Source organism: Numenius arquata, chromosome 1 (genome assembly GCF_964106895.1).
Source record: "Numenius arquata chromosome 1, bNumArq3.hap1.1, whole genome shotgun sequence".
In the NCBI taxonomy this organism is placed as follows: Eukaryota; Metazoa; Chordata; class Aves; order Charadriiformes; family Scolopacidae; genus Numenius; species Numenius arquata.
Window position 1 is genome coordinate 47,449,703 of NC_133576.1, and position 14,966 is coordinate 47,464,668.

At 39.2% G+C, this 14,966-nt stretch overlaps 1 protein-coding gene across 1 annotated transcript; it reads right to left on the bottom strand.

The window, feature by feature from the left end:
- Nucleotides 1-1,480: 1,480 nt before the first annotated feature.
- Nucleotides 1,481-14,694, bottom strand: ATP6AP2 (ATPase H+ transporting accessory protein 2). The gene is made up of 9 exons (XM_074151504.1): nucleotides 14,528-14,694; nucleotides 12,062-12,192; nucleotides 9,596-9,724; nucleotides 7,172-7,267; nucleotides 6,835-6,972; nucleotides 6,429-6,482; nucleotides 4,890-5,039; nucleotides 3,412-3,528; nucleotides 1,481-2,568 (listed from the first exon to the last, which is right to left on the bottom strand). The coding sequence occupies exons 1-9, from the start codon at nucleotides 14,598-14,600 to the stop codon at nucleotides 2,374-2,376; spliced, it is 1,083 nt and encodes a 360-aa protein (XP_074007605.1). The 5' UTR covers nucleotides 14,601-14,694; the 3' UTR covers nucleotides 1,481-2,373.
- Nucleotides 14,695-14,966: the final 272 nt, after the last annotated feature.

Here is a 14,966-nt window from a genome sequence, read left to right on the forward strand (position 1 = left end):
AGCTGAGCTCCTCGTTTCTAATAGTATATAGGATCACCTTAGCACATTTTATGATCACTGCACATTGTAGCAAAGATGTTGCAATTGACCAGAAAGTTCATGCAACAAGTCTCAGAAACGGAGATTAAGCATCCTTTTAAGGAATAAGGGAATTGATATAAAAAGACTTAACAACTGTAAATGGGCAATTAGAAGTTTCAAAAAGTGATTTAAAGTATCAGGGAACCTATTGTAGCACTGTTTTTTAAAGAGTATTTTAACATTTTGAACCTCTTAGTATTGTTTAGGACAAGCAGAATCCCATAAAGTGGCTTACTCTATTTCAACCGCGTTATATCCAGGACAGCTGAAAACAATGCAAGCTTCTACATACTCCCGACCATCTACCCTTGCCTTACCTTTGTGTTTGTCAGCCTTTCACTGCAACTGGTCCCTGGAATCTGACAGTAACCTGACAATGGTCATTCTTCCTCCTGCCAAATATATAATTTTTTTAAGGTATAGTTTAGTTGGAAAGATTCTACTATTAATGTACTACCCCATTTCTTACCCTAGATCATGCTTCCTGCTGAAGTTCTGGGGTATTGTCTTCCATATTGGGCGGTCTCAAAACATTAAAATTTAAAACAACGTATAAACTATCACATAGTGGTTTACTTAAAAAAAAAAAAAAATATGGTTCATGCCCATCAAACAGAATGATAGAGCTATATTTTAAGTGTTTTCATAATAAAGTTGTACAGCTTCACCCAATGGATTTGATTCTCATCAAAACACTGCAAATGTGTTACAGAATGTTCAAGAATTTGATTACACATTCTTGTCAGAGAAACTGGCAATGCAACTCTTCCTTTTTATCTATTGATCTTAATCACACAGATTAAGTGCAATTAAAAGTAATTTCAAATGATTGTAACATATACTACACTGGATTTCCTGGACTTGGGTAAAGCTGCAGCATGTTACTCAATTCAACATGAAGCGCTGTCCAGGATCTCCAAGACATGAACAATTTCAACCCCTCAAATCTGACATTCCCAATAAATGAGACAAATTAATTCAATGAGCAGATCCTTTCTGGAAGTGGAACAAATCTCTCCTAACAATAGGGAAAGTTAAGCACATTACAGGACAACAAGATAAAAAAAAGTAGTTTCCATTCACATTGCCGTAGTCTGGAAGAACTCCTTTTACCAGAAGAGCAAACGAGTTTCTGAAAAGTAGGTAGTTCTAAAAAGAGATTCAAGTCAGAGATTAATCGCTTGTTTTAACTACACTCACTATTTGGTTTAGGAAAACTAATCCATACAAGGTGATCTTTCAACATTTGCTTCTGAAAGACACTTAAAACTAAAAACTGTTACAGACAGACGTAGGCCCACTGTCACATATAGGAGGCTGCAGGCACCTACTCTATTCAGCTGAGCTACTACTGAGTAGAAGTAGCCACACCTATGAACCCACAAAGAATAAATGCATTCAAGAACAACTGTTCTTTGTTTTATTGAATAATTGAAGCAGGACTATAATCCAGGTATATTTAAATCAAGTGTTGGTCCACTTTTATCATCAAAAAGAATTGATTATTTTTTTTTAGTAATAACATCAACACAAATGGAAGGAACATGAAGCATCATAATAGGAACTTTCAACTGTACGTGACGTTAGACCATGATCAGACTGGTGCTACTTCAATGTTTATAGACTCTCCACCGTATAGACCAGCCACACTAGTGTTATTTACCTCCAAATCATTGAAGTTCTAGGTAAAGGATCCTTCTGTCTACAGCTCACATCTGAGCCATCAACATGAGATCAAAATGCCATTTGTGCCACTAGAATCGTGGTCTTGTAGAAATATTTCCATATTTAGTATTTTACTAAAGAATAATTACTATCCTCTCTGAAGTTACATATAGCCATTATAAATATTTACATCAAACATTTACAACTGGTTCATAATATACAACACAACAATTTAGCTATAATTTCTAATCTTCCAGTGTAAAAGTTTCAAACAACATGTTGCTATCATAATTTCAATTTATCTGTTTTGCACACAGTCACAGGCAGTACAGGGCATTTCAAAAACTCATGTTACATGATAAAAAGAATGGAATGATATTACTTTAATAACAATTACTTTGGAGATTGCTTTTTATTTTTTAAACAAGCAAATTTCAATTTCTAAATCCCATCTGGTGCTACTACTAACATTTAAAATAGGTTTGAGGGAAGAAAAAAAAAAAACCTTAGAAATAAATACACCTTTAAGAAAAATCCACAATTAACCATGTCAGAATATTTGTTTTCCATACAGTGTAAAGGAGACCTTACTCTTCATCATTTCCTTGCGCCAAAATATAGTGCAGTTCAATCCATTCTTATCTTCTGATTTGTCATCCTATAAATAATGCTGTCATACCCAGGATCCATGTTCCAGAGGTTGTAGGAGATAACTATCACAGCTAAAGCAAGACCTATCATCATCCACAGAATAATGTTGAAGATTACAGAGTAGTTATAGTTATATGGATAGGCAAGGTTATATGGATTTTCCGTTTTGCTCTGTAATAAAAAAAAAAAAGTATTACTTTAAAGTTAGCTTGCATACAAAACACATTCTGAGTACATCAAAAATCTGAGAAATGTGAATAAGAGATATGTTTTTGTCTAGACAATTCTGGTGCTAGGGCACAATTATGTGACTGGCATTAATGGAATCCAAAAGAATGGGCTGACAGAAGCCTCAAGAAATTCAGTTAGGACGAATGCAAAGCCCTGCACCTGGGCCAGAATAACCCCATGTGACAGCACAGGCTGGGGACTGACCAGCTGGGCAGCAGCTCTGCAGAGAGGGACCTGGAGATCCTGGTGGACAAGGTGAACAGGAGTCAGCAGCGTGCCCCTGCAATGATGCAAGGCAACTGCATCCGGGACTGCATCTGGAGTGTAGGCAGCAAGTCAAGGAAAACAATTTTTCCGCACCCAGGAGGCAAGACTCACATGCACTACTTTACTAGGGAGAAAATGGCAGAAGTGCAAATTCTAATGAGACAAGGAAAAAAGTCTTCACAGTGGAAGTGGTTAAGTCTTTGGAACAAGCTGTCCAGAGAGGCTGTGGGACTTCCAGCCATGGACTTTTCGAGAACTTGGCTGGACAAGAACCTGAGCAGCCTGATCTAACTCCTAAATTTATCCTGCTTTGAGCAGTAGGTTGGACTAGATGATCTCCAGAGGCCCTATTCAACCGAAATTACTATATGATTAAAAGAAGATCAAGACAGGTAAGCTGACATGTTCACACCCATGCCTAAATCATAGTCAGTCCTTAAAAAAAAGTTATGCTCAAGTGAAGAAGTGATGGATCACTTTTAATAAATTATATATAGAAAAATGTGCATCTACTACCTCTGAAGACTGGAGAATAGAGCGAGTCTTCCTTGTGAGGGGAGAATTAAATGCCTTTACAGCCACCACTTCTACTACTGCATTCCCGCTATATAGATTAAACATCTCATCTGCAAACTGGAAAGGAAAAGTGATTTAATTTAAAACTTACACTCTAGCCAGGAATTAAGTAGAGTTTTGTTAGCAAGGTGAACTAAACCATAAGATGACAGCTTCAGGAATAAGAAGCTTACGGAAAGTTGTAAAACTTTACACTATTTTAGAATTCCACTACGAAAGTGCCAACTTTCACCTGGTTTACAACATCTCTTTAAAACCTCTCGAACACTGTTCAGCAGACTGTAGCTTATGACTGCTTTCTAGGCTGAAACTCATTCTTTCATTCCTTTCACAAAAGGCTCATCACCATATAGTTTCCAGCTGTACTTCTCTCAGTTTCAACAAAACACTTAGGTTCTCAGCCTTTCAATGGGAAATTATGAACCTGAATATTTTAATCTGGTCCGAAGACCAACGTGTCTATTATTTAAATATATTTGCTTAACTGCAAGGAGGCCAAAGGTTGCCAGTGAGAGGACAAGGGGCAACAGGCACAAGCTGGAACATAGGAGGTTCCACTCAAATATGAGAAAAAACTTCTTCACGGTGAGGGTGACAGAGCCCTGGAAGAGGCTGCCCAGGGAGGTTGTGGAGTCCCCTTCTCTGGAGATTTTCAAGACCCGCCTGGATGCAGTCCTGAGTAACATGCTCTAACATGCTCTGGGCAATCCTGCTTCAGCAGGGGAGTTGGACTAGATGATCTCTGTGGTCCCTTCCAACTCTAAAAAATTCAGTGAAATTCAGTGAAAGAGTATTGTTTAAAGAAAACAGTTATTTTGGTTAGCAAATTCGTGCTTTTAACACTTTTCCATCATGCTTTTGAAACTCTCAAAAGTGACTGGCTTTTAAGATTTTATCTAATGATTACATAAGACTTGATAAAGAATAACTTTCTTGAACTTATTGATAAATGAACAGTAGTTATTTTAGAGTCTTGGAAATTTAGATTTATACAACTTTGTGGGCAAGGGGAAACTAACCACTGTACCCTGGGATAAAGATATTTCCAAATTTCCCCGTGTCAGTTTTTGAGAGACACACTGGCAGTTTTAAATGCAAGATATCCATTTAGGAAAAACAAATATATTGAATCATGCTGATATGCAGTTTCAATATATTCATACTCCTTTACACAGAATATCTAACACATTGTAGAATCATGTCAACACTTTCCAGAGTGACAAATTGTAACATTCAATTTTATAACTGAACAACTACGTTTTAAAAACCAAAAAACAAAAACAAGCATCAGTTAAGCCATCACTAATGAAGTGACAATTCAAAGCAGAAGACAGTCAATAAACTAACTCCCTTGTAGTTAACACAAAAGACTATTTCCTTACTATTACTGTGAGTTTTGTTAATTAAGTAGACTGTACCTTTTGCAAAGAGTCTACAAGAATTTGAGAAGCATCCTTGAACTGCTGAGAGTCTTCCCCATATCGTTTTCCAACCTCTTCCAAACCAGCCAGTTCCAGAGAATACAGGTCTGGAGAGTGATCTTTGGCTAAGTGCTTGTGTCGAGACAGCTTTGGCACACCATTGAGGGCAGAAAGAAATTAATTCATATACAGGTTACTTTAAAAATACATTTCACAAAATCAGTTTGCTGGGACTAATCCAGCCTCACTTTCCACAGTCATATTCCATATTGATTAGGAAGTGGTATTTCTTGCCAATTTAACTAGAGACGTCCACAATTGTGTCTTTTCTTATTCTACAGAAGAAAGCAAATGATCATCATGTAGCATCTATTCCTAACATGATGTTATATACATGTAATATAGAGCTCTAATAAAAAGAAACATTATAATTATTCACATCAGAATATTTGTTATATAACTACCATAAAAATAAAACTTGGAGAAAAAAAACCCCACATAACTACAATACTTGGATACTATTATTCCCTCCACTGAAGCTGGCCCTTGCGAAACCAAGTAGGTTGCAACTTCTACCTTGCTGTTGCCTGTATACAAAAGTAGTTTACTTTAAGGAGTACCATTGCCATAAAATCCAACCGACATAATCCAAATTATCTCAAAGGAGAGCAGTGATATTCTTGCACTTCTACAGGTGTGAAGCTGCAGCACTCACATTTGCCTCCACAAAAGAACAGTCTCTGAAAGCAAGGAATTTAATCAGTTCCTATCTTCCCATCTACTTTAGGCTCAGCATTTCTAGTCTGCAAGACAAGAACAAGTTGTTCTACCTCATTTTCTCAAAAGCCTCATTTCTGTCCACCAGCCCTTCACCTAATGGGAACTTCTGAGCTCTTCCATGACTGTTTCTTTTACTTTCAGCAGCTGGGGGCTGCAGCTTAAAGGCAAAAAAAAAAAACAAAAAACAAAAAAAAAACCCCACACCCAAAACAAAACCTGAACTACATCAACAAGGCAGTAGCTTCTTAGTAAAAAGATCGTAAGAATTAAAAGCTCACCCCTCCATTGGAACACTTCTATCACCGTCACTATTCATGCTACAAAAGTCACTGCAGTCATTTCAGATAAAATGTTATGGTGATATTTTGAAGTAAAATGGTGAACAGGGCAAAGAACATGTTCTCAACTACCATTATACTTCTCAAGTAAGAAAACTAGGAAAGCCCTGGCAAATTCTTCATTAAGTATTTCTTGTGTCTTTGGGTATGGAGAAACAGCAATTCAGAATTCCCTCTGTTCTCACCAAACACAATACAAAAACTACAGATGATTAAGGTTCTTATTTTCTTCTGCCAGTGACAGGGCTGATTCATTCTCAAGCTATTTGTATTATTTAAACTGATGCAACCAACTGATGACACATTTGAATATATATATCACTGGTTGCAAAGTATGTTGGCTAGGGCTTCTCTACTTTTAAGGAGATCTCTGAAGTTTGTGACACGAGATGGGGAAAGTGTTTCAAAAAAATCTTACCAGGCTTGCGATATCATGTAGGACTTGTAGTTCTGACAGAAAAAGCAAGTCAACCTAGAGGAAGGGGCAGATAAAAAGAGAGGGGTATTTTCTGTGATGAAACCAAAGTTAGGGAAGTCTCATTTTGTTTCAAGTCTCAGTATTTTATAACAGGTAATGTCTGTTACAACATCAAAATAAGCTAGAAGGAAATTACTCTTTCAATAAAGTTACTTACAAAAAAACTTAAAACTTAGTTCCTAGAATTTAGTCAGAAAAAATTAAGAGTGGGCTCTCCTGGGTAAAGCAAGGGGAAAAAAAAAAAAACCAAACCAAAAAAAAAAGCAAAAGCACAAGCTAACTAAGAATATTAGGGGAAAAAAAAAAAAACACCAACATAAAGTTCCCACTGATTAAAGTTTTTTACCTCATTGTTTCTGCTGAGGGAGTTGAGAGGAAGGGAGCTGAGAATGGAGTTGTCCTGAAATAAGCGGTTCCGCAGTTGGCGCAGTGTGACAGAAAGATCTTCAAATACGGAGTTTGCCTTGCCCACCATGTACACTCTCTGCAGGAATAGCCATGGTTTAATAACAACAGAGGTTGATTTCTAGTTTTTTTCAGACACACATTTGTAATCAATCATACTTGCAATCTCTCTCCAATGCAAAATATTTCATATCATCAATTGGGTTTGCTCCAGCAACATAAGTGGAAAGAGGTTTACTCTTTAGAACATCTGGAATCAGCAGTGAAGCAATACTCACTTCCTCACTGGGGGCCAGCTGCAAGACCACAGGAGTTTCCTCAGAGAACAAAGTATGAATAGCATTTGCAACACTGTCAAGACTGAAAGGTACAGCCTACAAGACAAAATCGAGTTAGATTTTTGGGTAAAACAGTGCCTAATAATATAAAAGGAGATAATTTGCTTAACTACAGAAGTCTGGAAAAAATAGGACAACCTCTTTGTGAGCAAAGAGTACAAATATTTCCCGAGTGATAACAACAAATAATTGGAGCCAATATGCAAAATGAAACATCAACTGTGTATCTATAAGCAGACAATTTATTTGTATATATGGTGGACACAATATGTTTTTTAAGAACTCCAAGTGGCCACGATTGTGTAATTAAGAGGCTTACTCAAGCTAAGAGTATAGCCTTGTTTATCAGTAAAGCAAGACCAACAAATATAGAAGCAATACAAAAGCGGAAACCAATCCTAGTGCAAATGGAAAGTTGTGAACCACAGAAAACTGATGAATGAAAGCAGAAAGATCAGTAGAAAGATCAACTGCTGAAACACCAAAGAAGAGAGCCATATAAAAAAATTGCTAAGAATAAAATAAATTCTAGCACGGTGTAGTTCCATTACTGGCAAACTAATAAAATGTTAGTTTTTCTAAACACTTATTTCTGGGTTTCATCTAAAAAGAAGCAGAATGGCACATTTCTATTCACTAGTTAAAGAGCATAAAAATATTTTTTTCCAATAAATTTTAGTAAGCCTGTAAGCTGGGATAACTTGTACACAGCAGTCCTGAACATGGACTCATTGATGATCATTTGAAACTATTCTTGAATATTGGAGAACCAGTACTTTGACAGCATACATTTCGGGCAGCTCATTTGAAGACACAGCAGCAATTTAACGGAAACAATTAAAGTTTAGGAATATTAATTTCTATTAATGGGAAATAAAGAAAATACGTATCATGTACACATCAGAACTTTATCAAAGTTACAAGTGCAAATATGACTGAAGACTTCTTTACGTATATTTAAGGTTTCTGCAAATTAGCAATGCCTACACACTGAAGTGCAGACAATCCTAAATCAGTTTTGGTCCAGATACCATTTCAGCAATGCCAACACGTAACTGTGCCTGAACTAGTGAGCTGTGCTTGAAAGACGATGTGAAAGTAGATCTGTGTTAAGCTGAATTTGACCCGAGTTCAATGTAAAGCCATGTAACATTCCAATTAAATGCTGATATTTTAAAACAGATTAAAAGCCTGCCTAATAGCTGCAAAAGTGATTTCATCACCTCATCTTGGGGTGTGCAACAGGGTATCAATATTAAACAAAACACTATTTAACACTGTCACTGATGATTCCACAGTTTGACTGAAATAATAAAATGATAGATAATAATTCTTAACAGGAGCACAGCAGTCGCACAGAACCAAAAAGCATGGTGAACTAGTGCAAAACAAAGTTTTCCAAGACAGGCAGAAGGAGAAGTAACTAACTAGAAATAACCTGAAAAACAACTTATTTGAAAAGGGTTTGTGGGTTCAGGCTGGACAAACAACAGCTCAACATGAAGAACTGGTCCAATAATGTAGCAAAATAGATTAAAGCAGACAATGTATTTATAAAGGAGGACTAGACAGTGTACAGTTACCAATATTTTTTAAGTTACTGTGTTCCTGTTAAAATGTGTGTGGACACATTTACGACATGAGAAGAGGCAACGGGCATAAGTTTAAAAACAGGAAACTCTATCTGAACACAGTTTTTAGTAAGGGTAGTCAAATACTGCCACAGGTTGCTCAGAGGTTGTACAGTCTCCATCTGCGGAGATATTCAAAACCCAACTGGACACAGTTCTGTACAGCCTGCTCTGTTCAGGGGATTGGACTAGATGATTTCACAGGGTCCTTTCAAACCTAAATGATTGTGTCATGATGTGACAAGTGTGAGAAAAGCGTCTCAGCAAAGACAGACAGTGGCAGGTAAATGTAATGTTGTTGGTTGTTTTCTTTTTGATACAGTATAGTCAAATTGTGTCTCAAAGTGCTATATTTCACGTTCAAGTACTTGAGGAAAACTGCTTAGAGGGCAATACAGTACATCAAAGAATCATCATCATATAAAATGCTATCACACACACAAAGCAGAAACAAAAAAAAGTAAAAGTTAATGTTTCTGACTGTGAATCAACAAGTTAACATGGGAAGCAGTGGATTCTCTGCCTGGTTGATCTTAAAGGCCTCTCACCTTGTACAGGAGTCTGACTGGATTATTTATCTATACAGCCTGATCCATCATTCTAGGGGAATATGTGAACCTCAAGCAAATAAAAAATAAGTGAACATGAAGGGCTATGGTACAGAGTCATGTACTTCTCATTAGATCACCAGAGTCACAGAAATCACACACCAGTTCCAAATATGGATACTCACATTCTCAATAGGGTAGGAAATCCCTTTCACAGGCAATGCCAGCTTGTCTACTCCCTTCACTGTTACCAGCACAGTAGCTCGTGGTCTGTGAAACAGATCACCCACTGCAAGCCCAGGCCAGGAAAGGTCCTATTACAAAACAGTAAAAAAGCTTGTATTTCACAAGGAGAAAGAGAGGAGCCCTCCCCTACCATTACAGCAAAATAACTCACTGTCTTGTTGATATCTCTGTTTGGTTTCCTATTGGAAATTTCATGGCAAAGTAAGTTAATACTAGAATGTTTTCATGTTGAATAATGCTATCTCAAGTTAATCATGAAGAAACTGTTAGTTTGAAAGCTCCAAGTAACTTCATAGCAAAGTCTACCCTGAGAAAGAATTATACGTATTGGATATATCAAGGCTTATTTCCCATAATTAAATTAGAAATATCGCAGTCTGTATTTAACAAGTGAAAGCTGAATTTAAAAATAAAATAAAAATCCCAACCCCAAACAACCCCCCCTCCCATTCACAAAACACCACAGAAACAGATTTAGGCACATTAAATACTTAACATTTTGATATTTTCAGTACCAGAAAGAAATAGGGGTGGGGATAGGGAGGTGGAAGAGAGAGGGGGGAGTGTCAATCACACCAACAGCCTACTAATCTAAAATTTAGTATTTTGCATAGAAACACAAAAAGTTACTTAGTAGCTTACTACACAGTTATGTATCAGTAAGAGCTCGGTGAAAGCTACCTGGCTGGTTTAATCAGGCACAAAATACAAATTCATCAATTTGGAATGAATTCAAACAGATTTCTCAATTTGTGTAAAAGACATAACTGCTTATTTAAGTTTTATGAAACCATTTTATTTGAATTTTAGAATTAAATGCCATTGACATTATGATCTGTATCACCTCAAAGAAACAAAAGAAAAACCTTTTAAAGCATCAACAGGGATGAAAAAGGGGCTTCTGTATTATCTTGCCTTAACAAGGGAGGAATACTGAATGATCATTTCTGAGAATCCCCAATGTAACGAAGTAAGAATTTTAAATTGTCTACTGTACACATACTGCACTGTCAGTTTTAAGTTCCTAGACTACAGCCTTGATGTAAACTGCAAAATGAGTGTTTGGCCCCTGCAGTATTCACCACAACAATGTTGGAAGCTGCCTACACAGTGATCTCTGCCTTAGTGACAATGCTGATAACTTTCAGTTTCAGGTCTTAACTGAATAGAGTAATTTAAGCACTTCCTTACTTCCTTCCCTGCCTGCTTCTAGGATTTGAAATAGCACTAATAGATAACTATTTTTAAAGGATGCTATGGACCCATCACAGTAAATGAATCCCAAAATTTGGCAAAGGCACAGAGTGAATACTGAAACACTTTTTTTCCATGATAACCACGTTATACCTCCAGATGACCAGTATGCCAAAAGTCTAGCATTCAAAATGGGCCCAAAATCCCTGTTTTGCTGGGTGTCTTTACATGCAGTGTACACAATACCATTTGATGTATTGCTTTTTCCTCAATAAAATAATAAAAATATACTTCTTAGGAGTACTACTCATTAGAATTTCTGTTATTAGTTTAATGACAAAACAACATAATTCATTGACAGCAAGATGTTTTCAGACAAATCCCAAAACACAAGCTAAATGGACCTGCATTCAAACCAGAGCTAGCAGACCTCTTGCTTAGCTGCAGTATGGAAGAAATGGGAACCGGTATCCCTCATCAGCATTGTGAGAATATGCCAGCTTGTAGCTTTAAGTATCTGACCACACACAGACGCCGCTAGAGACACCTGGCTATTAAGCTTTCATGAACTGCTTCAACAGCCACTCATCTCTGCTAAAGCCCAGCAAAAAATTCAGTACACACGATGGAATCAATCCAAGGGCTCCTACTCATGTGCCCCACTTTAAACATCACTAAAGCTATGTTCAAAAACCTAGTTTGGGAAACACTACCACAAATTAGGTTTTCAAGTCTTTGGATTATTTCCTAACTATTCAGTTTATTTGTTCTTATTAACTATGCTCAGCAGACAAGCTTGCTGACCCAAGCCATTTCTCACAATCTTCAGAGTAACCAAGAGCAGAGCCCTACAGATATAGCTCATAGGCAAGAAATGACAGTGGTTTCTACAGATCCTCCGTATGTGACTACAGATGGGGGGATCTAGCACGTAGTTTGGTCTCAGGAACTGAAGAATATCACAGTAAAGACTCCATGGGCTTGCTTCCTTCTGTAGCTGATGATTCAAATTAGCCAGCTAGCACAGCCTTTTGCTGCTCATATGACTGATATAGCTCTATGCTTGGAAACCACATTCTGACAAGTCATGCGTTCCTCAAGACAAACAGAATGGTATTTTCTATATTCCAGCACATGACGGGAAGATTTGCATGTTAAGTGAGCAGGTCTGTAGTTTTAGAGGCAGTTTAAAATCAAGACCCAAAACATACATCTTCAACAGAAAAGCCCATGGATAATGCAGCTACATCTGGGATCCGCTCGCCAGGAATGGGCCAACTTCCGTCTCGAAAAACAACTGACTGAGGTGATCGTAAGACGCTAAATTCATCACCGCATACACCTAAAAACAAACAAAAAAAGCTGTCAGAGTTTTCCCTTTCTCTTACATCACAGGAAAAAAGCGTATTAGAGCTTTGTAAGATTCCTTATTCCTCCCTCTCAGACCTATCAATTTATGTAACACAAGTAATGAGAACCAATCATTTTAATGCTCTGGAATACAACACAAGGTTTCTATACAGCAATGACTAAGGATGGACAAATCCAAATTAACAAAAGCAGGACAATTATTCAAGCAACAGCACGGTACTCTGCTGCGTACTCACTAGCAGGTTGCGAGCAGTGTTCCAGTTCAGACCTAGGAAAGCTCTCAGTAGAGCCAGGCAGACTCCAAAATCCTGTTAGCTCACAAGCAGCTCTGCACCAACATGGTTCTGTTTGCTTCCAGAACTGCTTGGCATGACACCTCTTTTCATGCAGACAACAGCCCGAGCCACTGAACCAAGAGCCAGGAGGATCAGCAGGGTCGGTGCTGGCTTAAACAGAGTACTGCCAGGAACAATCTGGCTTCTGCAGAACAGCTCCGGTGTTTCTGCTCTGCCTTCTCAACCACATGACATTGTGAGATGTTTTTCTTCCTCAGAGGCTGTACCGGACCTAAGCTGATAGTGTGAAGCCACAGTCTGTAATACTTCTCATCTTGAGTTTTCTCTTATTTGCCATTCCCCCTTACCTCTCTTCCTCATTACCTTGAATAGCAAAATTGACTAAAAGCATTATTTCTAATCTGTATTATGATGACAGTAATTTATTGCATAATAAAGTCAGAGAGCACTCCATGAAATAAAAATAGGAAGGTAGATTGAAACAAGCCCGTCACTTAAGTCACTTAAGCATAACTGCAATACTGCGTGCACAATTACCTAAATAAATTTTAAAATGTATTTGCTGAATATAAGCAGTAACACCCACAATGCAAAACTTCAGACAAACCCACCCCAATGTGCAATCTGTGTATGTTTCTACAAGAAAACTAATCTGATACAAGGCTATATAATCAGTCTGACTACATACTCCAAAATTACATGAATAAGACAATCCTCTAAAAAAACAACAACAACAACAAAAAGTATTTACTCATATGATCACTGAAAATTAGTTACCAATTTAAGCAGCTATATAAAATAGTTTTCCAGGGCATCTGCAGATCTAAAGGCTATTTACAAAAACAATGCAATAGTAAACTGATGTGTTGTGCAGTTATAATCTTCCCTAACATTAATTTAAGCAATGTGACCTTGAAGATGCTGTTTTAAAGCCTGGATAGTGATCATGCATACAAATGTTGACAGTAAACCTGAGCTATATTATGATAAACATACTAAAGGAACAAAGTCCTGAGACGCAGGTCAGGGAAGGGTGGCAAAAGGAAGGAAACGGGCCAAACCAACAGATGTATATGGAGATTCAAGACTTTTTTTTTTTTTTTTTTTAAATTGGTATGTGTTCATTGGATAGCCTGCTATCAATTTTAAGCATGGGTTGCCACATTTGGAAGAATGGAAATGTTTCCAGACCAATTTGCTTACGAAGGAATTTATGAAATTGCTGCAAGTGTTTTTGCTCAATCTATAGGATTTCACACATTCCTTTCATTTTCCACAAGGCTTACAAGGCAGCCACACACGTTATTTATGACAAGTTGGCGTACTTGGGGCAAGGTTGCTTGGGTGAATCAGAAAATTAGAGCGTTACCCTTTTTTACTAAGTTTGCCTTGCAAGTTCTCAATAAGCAAAACTGAATTTGAACTTGGGAACATAAGCCTTTTCCTCAGACACGCGGTAACTGCTTGACCACGATACCCCACTGGGCCACAGATTCAGTGAAGTCCAGAGAGTAAATTCCCAGACGCAATTCATCCTGCGTACTGCTGCCCACCCACCTACAGGAAAACTTAACCACTTCATAAACGTAGAAGTGTGGTATCTCAGGCGAGCTGCGGCTCTCAAAAGCTTTCGCGGGCCTAGACCAAAGAACTGAGGTAAGGCTGACTGGAAACTACTGACGGGGCCTGGCCGCCTGACGTGCAGAGCGGGAGCCTGGCTGACAACGGCTGACAGAAAACCTCCGGCCACGGCAAAATGCGTACAAGGTAACAAAACGGTGTGTATCTACACACACGCACTCCCCCGGTCACACGCACAACACCAACACCAACACCACCCCACGCCAAGCTCGCCCCCTCCCCTCTCCCCCCCCCCCCCCCGCAATCGCCCACGCGCCCCTCTCCAACCGGTGCGGCCGGGCCTGCTGAGGCGCACAACGTCCCTCCGCACCCCAACCCCCCGCCCGCCCCCTGCGGCAGCGTTCTCCCCCCCCCCCAACGCTGGCTCACCGACGAAGCAAGCCGATGTCAACAGCAGCACCGCCACCTCCAGGTCCCAGGGAGCCCCGCCGCGCCGCCCCATCTCCGCCGCACTGCCGGCCGAGCCGCCGCGCTGGGGAGACGCCCGCCTGGGAAGACACCGAGCCGGGCCGCACCGTCGGACAGAGAACCCCGAGCGCCCCGCCCACCAGGCAGCGCTGACGGACGACCACCGCAGCCAATCGGCAGGTGAGATTCAGGGAGGCTGGGCGGGACGCTGCAGGAGTGACTGACGGAACCGACCATTCGCCAAGTGAGGCCCACCCCTACCCTGTCACGGGGCTGACCGGTCAGCTGAGGCGCCGTCCCGCCGGGAGGGCGGGGTCCTAACTTGAGTGGCGTTCCCTCTTGGCCAATCGGATCGTGCGAGATCTCTGCACCATTTTCCTCGCCGCACCGTAAATTCAGA